At 46.0% G+C, this 9,556-nt stretch overlaps 1 protein-coding gene across 8 annotated transcripts in view; it reads right to left on the minus strand.

Annotated features, from left to right (window-relative positions):
* Positions 1 to 8,708, minus strand: part of LOC131810244 (conserved oligomeric Golgi complex subunit 2-like) — a 58,279-nt gene extending 49,571 nt beyond the window's left edge. For 7 of the 8 annotated variants that reach the window (XR_009345492.1, XR_009345490.1, XR_009345489.1 and 4 more), the window contains exon 1: positions 8,509 to 8,708. Coding sequence is in view for 2 of the 8 variants with exons in the window: in XM_059137948.1 (XP_058993931.1) it covers positions 8,509 to 8,580 (72 nt within the window). In the remaining 6 variants the exon portion in view is untranslated. The other variant, XR_009345493.1, reaches the window with a different exon arrangement.
* Between the last annotated feature and the right edge of the window lie 848 nt (positions 8,709 to 9,556).

The raw sequence follows: 9,556 nt of genomic DNA on the forward strand, positions 1-9,556 counted from the left end.
ATCCCGGGCTGAGGGGTGAGCGAGGAGGGTGCAGAGAGAGGAGAAGAAACAAATAGATGAGGTACAGGGTTTTTCAAGGCAATGAAACTAGGCTGTAAGATACCAACAGTAGGTAAATAACATTATACATTTGTCAAAACCCACAGAACTTTAGAAAGAGGAGTGAACCCTAATGTAAACCATGGATTATTAATTAATACTGTATCAATGCTGGTTCATCAGTTGTAACACATGTACCACAACAATGTAATACATTAATAATAGGAGATAGTGAAGTTAGAAGAAAAATATCTTCTCTTTGTACTCAGGGGTATTTCCTATCTGAACCCAGTTAAAGTACAAATCCCCCAAAAGGCCAGAAGTTGGTAGATCACAAGAGGTGTTGGAACACAGGAAAATAAATGAGCAAACCAGACAAGCTGCAGGTAATTAAGAACCATTAACCAGGGACGCCTGGGTGGCTCAGTTGGTTAGACGACTGCCTTCGGCTCAGGTCATGGTCCTGGAGTCCCGGGATCGAGTCCCGCATCGGACTCCCAGCTCCATGGGGAGTCTGCTTCTCTCTCTGACCTTCTCCTTGTTCATGCTCTCTCTCACTATCTCTCTCTCAAGTAAATAAATAAAATCTTTAAAAAAAAAAAAAAAAAAAAAAAAAAAAAAAAAAAAAAAAAAAAAAAAGAACCATTAACCATCAGAGGAGCAGTGACATCACTCAAAATTAAAACCAAGTAGAGTTTAAAAGTTTAGCTACTTTACTAACTAGCTGCAATCAGGGATGGCAAACAAAGACTAATTCAAAGTAACCTGGGAATTAATCATTTAAAACTTACCAATAATCTGAAATTAGTAGCTTTAATGCTATGAAAATTACATGGAATTTGGAAAGATTGAAGTTCTCTAAACTGCCAAGAAGTAAAACACTCCTTCCCAGATACATGGACTTATAAAATCACTATATACTATCTCCACGAGAAGCAGAATCCCCAGAACCATCACTCTGTAAAGATGAGAAGTACTAAGAGGGCATATGAAATTTATGAGCTCTGCCCTGAAACATGTCCCATTTCATCGAGACAAAAAACCAAAATAGTTAAGCACTAATCTGCACACTACATAGGGGTTGAAAGACATAGAAAGTTTGTGTGAGCTCACGTATGTGTGTGTTTCCAACCATTCTTGAAAACAATGGACAACAGAGATGAATAAATGTCCCTGTATATCCCATAAATATTCCTCAAATATTTATCATGCAACTCCAGCTCTGCTCTAAGACCTGGGGACACAGTCATGAAAAGAAAAGACAAGGTCTCTGCTTTTAAGAAGCAGATATTCTAATGAAGAAATGAGAAAATAAATATGTAAACAAACATTATATTAATGAACAGTGATCAAATAGTGATTAATGAATAGTGATCACAGCTAAAAAGAAAACAGGACAGAGTAAAGGTCTGAGTGACAAATGGGATGTATTTTAACTTGGATGAACCAGGAAATATAGAACAATGAGTTGAGATCCAAATGACACAAAGGGGCTAGCCACAGGAAATGTGGGAAGAGTGTTCCCGCCCAAGGTATCAGTATGTATACAAAAATGTCCTTGGAGCTCTTCCCTCCAGCGCCTGCTCTCAAATCTCTGACCCAGCTAGGTGGGGACATAATCTAGGACTTGTGTCTCCCAAAACTCATTCTAAATCTTTGTTCGGTGACTAAATTATTCAAGCTTGAGAAATTAAAAACATATGCTAACAAGATCTTCCCACCATCTACAGAGAAATCATCTTAAAAGCATCATGAAATAGTAACACTGAAATTCTAAAAAACTTCTGTTCTAACATTTTCATCAATTTTATATCAAACTCCTTTGTTGAATTTATATACCCATTTGACATATTTATGAAGAGACAAAAAAAAAAAAAAACCTACATTCCGTAAATGTATTTATCCATCTAACAAATATTTGAGTACCTAAATACACTCTGTTCCAGCTGGTTTCTTCTCTTTATCTCTTTTTTTCCCCTCAATTTAACACCAATCATAATCTATGTAGGCTTTTAGTTCGCTTTTCATAATTAATTTCTTGAGCTATTTAAAGGAATTATCCAGTGCTAGAGTTCTCAACACTGGTCACACATTAGAATCACTTAAGGAACTTTTTTTTTTTAAGATTTTATTTATTTGACACAGAGAGAGAGATCACAAGTAGGCAGAGAGGGAGGGAATCATGCTCCATGCTGAGCAGAGTGTCCCATGCAGAGCTCGATCCCAGGACCCTGAGACCATGACCTGAGCTGAAGGCAGAAGCTTAACCCTCTGAGCCACTAAGGCACCCCCTCACCTGAGGAACTTAAAAACAAAAAGCCCAAAGGGCACCTGGCTCATTCAGTCACTGGAGTGTGCAGGTCTTGATCTCAGGGTTGTGAGTTCAAGTCCCATGTTGGGTATAGAGATTACTTAAAAAAAAAAAAAAAAAGAAAGAAAGAGCCCAAGTCCCAGTTTGTGATTAATTTGTTTAAATGTTTCAAGAAATTTGATGCTAAATGTTGTAAGACTAGTTAAATAACAAAAAGATATATTTACATAATACTTCTTGCTCTCAAATTTTGAACAAAGAACTTACTAATAATCAATAACTTAGTAGACCAACATTTTATTTAAATAAGTTTTATGGTACTACAAAGAGTGAATTAGAAAATCAAAAGCAAGGAGAAATGGGCATGATGTGAACATGGGGAAGCAAGAGAAAGCAAGAAAGTATGTGACCGGGAAGCGAATGCTTAGCTCTGAGATCCTTCTCTGAGAGAAGGACAGATTAAAACCTAAAAAGAAAGAAAAGAAGGATCCCATGCACTCAAGGAAAGAGAAGTCCCCCAACATCCCTCCTGCTTTTTCCAATATAAACACACAGCTGGGCCGACTTACCACATCCTGGTTGGTACCGACTTTATCAACTTTTCTATTTAGGCCAAACTTGACCGGTCAATGATGGACGGGCTGTGTGCCAAGTGTACCAGTTGTACAACTGACTGTGTAATGGCTGAAACTGAGAAACCGGGGTGAAAATATCAAGAGGCTCTAAGGATTGCGAAAGAGCCAAGATTCAAATGATTACCACGTACACACAAGACAAACTATGCAGATGACTGCTCAGTACAGAAGTAATTCAGAGTGTTATACTGTGGCATCAGCTGACCCAGACCCAGACCCAGAAGATTGCTGGAGTTCCCATCATGGACATCTCTAACCATATAGATGACACTGAGCAAATGCCAGATGATGATGGAGCCCCTCACTCCTATGTCTTAATAGAGTTCCTCAGCTCTCCTTTACCAACTTTTCCTGTTGCCAGTTCATACAAGCAATTTTCCTTACCCAGTTCCTCTGTTCTGAGCTATGGCTAAAGACACTCACTTTTTTATTTTTTGAAACTGATTATCTTGTACCATTTTACTTTTTGTTGCATCTTTTTATAAATCAGATGACCGCTCACAAGACCAAAAAAAAAAAAAAAAAAAAAAAAAAAAGGAATGGAAAGGAAAGATCAAAAGGGAGGACAAAAACAACAAAAAAACAGTTCTTTTTTGCCGGGAAACCTTCTTACAAGTGCCAATCAGATAAACTTTATCTGATGTTACATCGTCACAACTCCTCTACCATCAGGGAAAGTAGTTCACATAAGAAAATTTCTCTATAAAATGAGTTCCAGGCTTACATTCCATATTTGGCTAATTAGAATTTCATTACGATGTCTGTCTCAAACTGATGCGGAAGAGAATGGAATCTTGTCATCAAGATGTGACATCGAACTAAGAACCCACAGGGTAAGCACTCAGCTCCTGTGATACGAAGACAGCTCCTGGGGATGGGCCACCCTGGGCAACAGTGGCTGACCTGCGGGCCTGCGGCTATCTACCATCTGTCACTCTTCCCTCTTCCTCCTCTGTCAGCTGCTATCTCCAGCCACCGTCAACAAAGTCCACCTCAAACAGCCATCACTTCCCTCCGGTCCCATTTACCGTAGCTAAGCTCCAGGCCAGGCACCCAGATCACCAGCCCTGTGGGAACTTCTTCTAAGGTAAGAGGTGGCCCTATTGGTGAAATGCAGGTGCCAAGGCATGCGGACATTGTGCCATCTTCTGCGCTATTCTTAATGTTCTGATTGTCCCACTTCCCTCAGTTCCCACCTGTGGCCTCTGGAAAGGAACATATTACAGTAGGATTTCCAAGGACTGATGCATGGGGGTCAGGAGATCTGGCCTGTGATTGGCCCCAACTAGCTGTGTGGCTTTAAAGGAAGTCATCACACCTCAGGCCTCAGTTTCCTTATCTGCAAGCCAGGATGGACTAGAGTCTTTTCAGAGGAGCCGGCAAAGATCACATAGATAAGCACCACCTCATTATACTAACAAGCAAACAGAAGGCCGGAGGCGAGAGATTTGCCCCAAGTCAGACATAAGCAGGCAGAGAGCAGAGCCGAGGATGGGACCCACATCTGCAGGTCACAGCTAATCAGCCAGCACAGTACAAACAGATCTGAGCAGCTGCTCATTCTTCCCCTTTTCCGTTTTGTCCATCAGAATGCATGCTCCCTGCAAACAAGGACACACAGGACCTGCTTCCTGTCTCAAAATTCCCAGTTCACCCAATTAGAACAGGGAGGAGCCTCAACGACTTACCCCCTCACCCACACACACGGTTCTTTTACCTATGGAACATGAGGGTACATACATTCACCGTCCAGAGGGCTCCTGCCTTCACTTCTCATGGAAAAGGTCATCATGTGCCTACCCGGGGTGCCAACGAAGCCACAGGTTCCAGAGAGGAACTGACACAGAGAAGTTCGAAGGAGGCAGACTGGCTCAGCGCAGAAAGAAACTGTCTACCAAGGAAAACTACCCCATGGGGGACTGATTCTCTTTGAAATACGTTCGAGTGCATGGGAAAATGGTTTTTCAAGAGCTGGTGGACTGACCAGTCACCTGGTACATACAAGATCACATCCGCATTCTGACAAGAGTGGCTTGCCTGCAGTGTAGACCAGGGGCCAGAAAGACAAGGAAGGCGCATGGAGACTGGGTGAGAAGCTTCTACGGTGTGATGGCAAGGGCGCGCTGCAAAGGTACGAGAAGAGATGGAAAGAAGTATATGGACACAAGAGGTTTAGGAAGCGAAATCCACAGGACTTGGTGTGACAGACTAGAGTTTGGAAAGGTGACAGAGTAGGAGTTGACTTCTGGTTTTCCGACTCCAGGCTAAATGGATGAAGTGTTTACCGAGAGAGGCAATAGAATAAGAAAGGTGGTTTTCAGTGGAGGAGGTGCTCATGAATTCCGTCTTGAACCTGATGAGTCTGAGGGGCCACAGACACATCCGAGAAGAAAGGTCAGCAAGTCCGATACACAGAACTGGTGCTCAGGAGGCGTGTGAGCCAGAGACAGGAATCTGCCTGACCTGCTGATAGGTGGTCATGAAGCTGCACAAAAGGTCATCTAGGGAAAGAAAGGAACACAGGGCTGAACCCATAATCAGCATTCAGTGGCTACCAGGAGCATGACTTTGCACAGGAGACACATCAGAGAGGTAGAAGAAAGACAGGAAGCAATGCAGAGCATTTGGTCTACTGTGATGTCGAGTAAGGAGACAGAGAAAGGTCAGGTGCGCTGACTTAGAAACAGTTTTGGTAAGAACTCTTTAGTGGAACGACAGGGCCTGAAGGGTGGAAGGTGGGAAAGTCAAGTCAACCCCTGAGCACTGGCTGTGATGCGCGACAGTGACAGGGCAATACCTAGAGGTGGGGCAGTCAAGTGGGAGAGGATCAAACAGGAGCGCATGATGGGAAGGAGTGCAGGGGAGAGGATCCTCGCAGGCTCCTGGAAGGGCAGGAGGGCATGGACTCCAAGCCAGAGTGAAGACTGAACCCGAGGAGGAAGGAGAGCCCCTCCCTGTACCAGGTGAGGAGGAGAAGGGGACAAATACAAGAATGGGATCATGATCAGCACGATGGAGGAGGTCCCGTGGGGTGGCTGCTAATTTTTCTGTACGACTGGAGATGAAGTCATATGTTGAGATGGAAGAGGAAGGCTACATGTGATGTCAATAGCACACCCATGTAAATGGTCTAATTTATCTGTTATGACACTTTCTCCCCCTACTACCAATACGTTATGTCCTGCTTATCTCTTAGTTGGCTGTCAACCCAAAGGATTTTCGTATTTCTAAGCCGACAAAGTATGATGTTGCCAGTGCCTTTGCCCCAGGTGACCCTTCCCCATCTGCCATTCCTGCACTTTGATCACCTACCTCTTTTGCATACCTTTCCCCTTCTATTTCTCATTAGATCTCATAAACATGACTTTTTAAGTAGTCTCCTGCCACCAGTCAGCTCGAACTCAACAGATATGACCATGCAACATCCTGCTGTAAACCTGACTGCAGCTCTACCATGAAGACTGCATCAACGTGGACCCCTCAATGTATGCAGTGTCCAAGGTGCAACCCACAGCCCCACCCCATCTCCCTTTACCATCCCAGTCTCATTCCAAAATGTGCCAAACAAGACACCTATGTAGAAATACAACCCTGCCAGCAAGCTCTCCACTCATTTCTGCCTCGGAACTGTAACTTAACAAAACATCTCTCTGACGGAAACACAAATTGCATATAACCTTTATCTCCAGCAGCCACATAGAAGATCAATACCACTTTACACAGAACAGCTGTTCTATGTATTTTCCTTCTATGTATGAAGGGGTCACGTTCATTAACACTACAAATTGTACATTATATTCAGAAATGTCAGAGCCTTGAAAGAATATGGAATTGCTGGCATTCTAGCCACTTTCCCAGTTTGCTCTCTTCCTACCTCTAAGTCCTACTTTAGAACTGCTATTTTGAGATTTCTATTTTCCGAAGCTGCTTTGACCAAAGGCATTCTGTCAGCTCAGAGTGAGAAAGATGGCGGGGCAAGGAAGTGCGAGAAAATGCTAGTGTTAGGCTCAAAGAAAGCCTGACGAAGTCCAAAGACAGACAAGCTAAAGAGACTTCCGTGCTTTGAGATTCTTTAAGTCTGTGTGTGTGCCTTTTCTTCTTCCAATGACCTCTCTCCTCATCACGTGTCGTTCATTAACAAAAGGTTTCTGGATCCGAGAATTCACTCTGTGCTCTCCTTCAGACACTCCATTCAATTTACACCTTTTATTACAGTGGCTTAACATCACCATACAAGAACAAGAGTACAATATACCTTCGTCTAGGCATCCCTACATATTAAAAATGATATGGCCACACTGCAGAGGATCCAGACATAAGCACTTTTTTTAAAAAAATATTTTATTTATTTATTTGACAGACAGAGATCACAAGTAGGCAGAGAGGCAGGCAGAGAGAGAAGTGGAAGCAGGCTCCCTGCTGAGCAGAGAGCCCGATGTGGGGCTCGATCCCAGGACCCTGGGATCATGACCTGAGCCGAAAGCAGAGGATTTAACCCACTGAGCCACCCAGGCGCCCCCAGACATAAGCACTTTTAAAGCCAGAGTTTGGGAGATGTGATCTGAATGCAAGTATCAAAAAGGAACTAGCTGGTTAACCCAAAAAAGAAAAAAACATATTATGACTTGAAGCCATAAAAAAGTAAGAAATTCAAACTCTTTTCAGAATTTTAGGTACCTACAGAGCCAAAACTTTTTAACACTGAAACCAGCTACTAAATCCCAATCCTTAGAAATTAAACATATACGTTTTGATAGTTTAAGTACAGACCCAGAGGGATACAGAAAACAGATAAAGCTCCTCCTGGCTCTGATTCAAACCTTGGGACATTTTCAAGGCTATGTCTGATGAACCTTTCCTGTCAGTAAAGTCTTTTCAGTTTAAATTTCTATTCTGTAAGTTTATGTCCTACAGTTATCTGCTGCCAGCTTCAGGCTGACCTCACCAAGAGAAGTAGGGCAACTTTAGAAAAGGAGCTTGGTATGCTTTGTAGTACTGGACCAGAACCAGTAACGACAGTACAGTCTTTCAGATTTCTCATTCCGGGAGCTTAAGACGAAAGTCAGGCATAAACGTTAGGTTAAGTGCCTTTTTGACCCGATTCCTGGTAAGTACGTGTATTCAGAGATGTGTTCAACGCACAGTCGCTCAGCTTCTAGGCACAAGGCACTGGGAGGCTTCTGTCAGGCCGGGGGAGCGGCGGTCTGACTGTGCCGCACGGTACCAGAGGCGGGTCCTACGCGTCCGGGGCTTTTACGTTTAGCTCAAAACCACTTGCCCTGAACTTTCAGGCCTTTTCATTCAATGTGCACGATTTCACAGGAGTGCTTTCTCCAGGCTGCACCTAGCCCACCCGAGGCCAAGAGACTCACTGTGAAGTGCAGTGAGGTCCCCGCCGAGGACCCGTCCGGGGCAGGGACGGCCCAGGAAGCCCGCAGGAGAAGCCCGAGGAGAGGCCCCGGAGGGCCAAGGAGGGCAGGCCACCCACGGCCCGGCTCCGGGGAGCAGAGCCCAGGTGCGCACCTTCATGAACTCGTCCTTGTCGAAGCAGAGCGTGTCCAGCCCCTTGGGCAGGTTCATCCTACTTCTCTCCATCCCGCCGGCCGCCGCCTCTCAGCACCGACACTCGAGCGAGGAGAAAAGGTAGGAGGCTGCGCTCCCCGACGCTACCGGTGAAGCCACGGCGTTTCCACCGCACAGAAGGCACTGCTTCCTCCAACATGGCAGCGTCCGCGCCTCGGCCAATGAAAGAGGATGCCGCAGGCCCGCCTGCGCCTGCCTCCGCCAAGAGAGGGGTGCAGACCGCTGCCGCTGAGCCAGCAGGTGATGCTGCCCCCATGCGGCAGAGGGCGACACTACAACCTCGCGTAAGTTTCTGCGGAGCAGCCGGGACGCTGGTGATGCTGGGTGAGCGGGAGAGGGGGGGCGGGGAGGGTCAGGGGCGCTCCCTCCCCACCTCGCCCTTTCCCTCGGAAAATCGGCCTGCGAGCCTCTTCCAGGACCTTCTCCCGAGATTGTCCCGCGGGAAGCACAGCCGTGGCCAGATGCTGGCCCTTTACTTCTGCGGCCGATTGTCCAGAGTGGGGGGCGCGTCCCGGTGTCAGGCCTCCGGTCCCCGTGCGCCGCCCCTGCAGCCGCCTGGGCGAGGAGGCCTCTGTGGGAACCCGGCTTCTGCCCTTAGCCCCGGCACCCACCTGCGAGCGTGGCTTCTCCCCCGCCGAGCTTGGCTCCAGCGATCAGTAGGGAGGAAGGTGGTCAGCTGGCAGCCTCGGGTCGTCAGGGCAGCTCCCAGCTCCACTTTGGCTCAGCTGCGGGGAGGCCACAAGTTTGGGTTCTCAGAGCTCTTAAAGAGTCACCTTGCTACCGGCTGACAAAACGCAGCCGACAAGTAGATGTGGGAGCATGTTTATGTCCAGTCCGCTCTAGAATGGGCGGAATCCTGTGTTTGTGGCTAGCGTTGGTTCGATCGCCACACCTGCCCCCAATTTCCGAGACCCCCTCCTCCTCCTGCCATCCACCCCACATTTATTTTGAGATTTTTCTTTTCTCTTCCCTTGCTCTTTCTCCCACT

The sequence above is a fragment of the Mustela lutreola genome, chromosome 10 (assembly GCF_030435805.1).
Source record: "Mustela lutreola isolate mMusLut2 chromosome 10, mMusLut2.pri, whole genome shotgun sequence".
NCBI lineage: Eukaryota > Metazoa > Chordata > Mammalia > Carnivora > Mustelidae > Mustela > Mustela lutreola.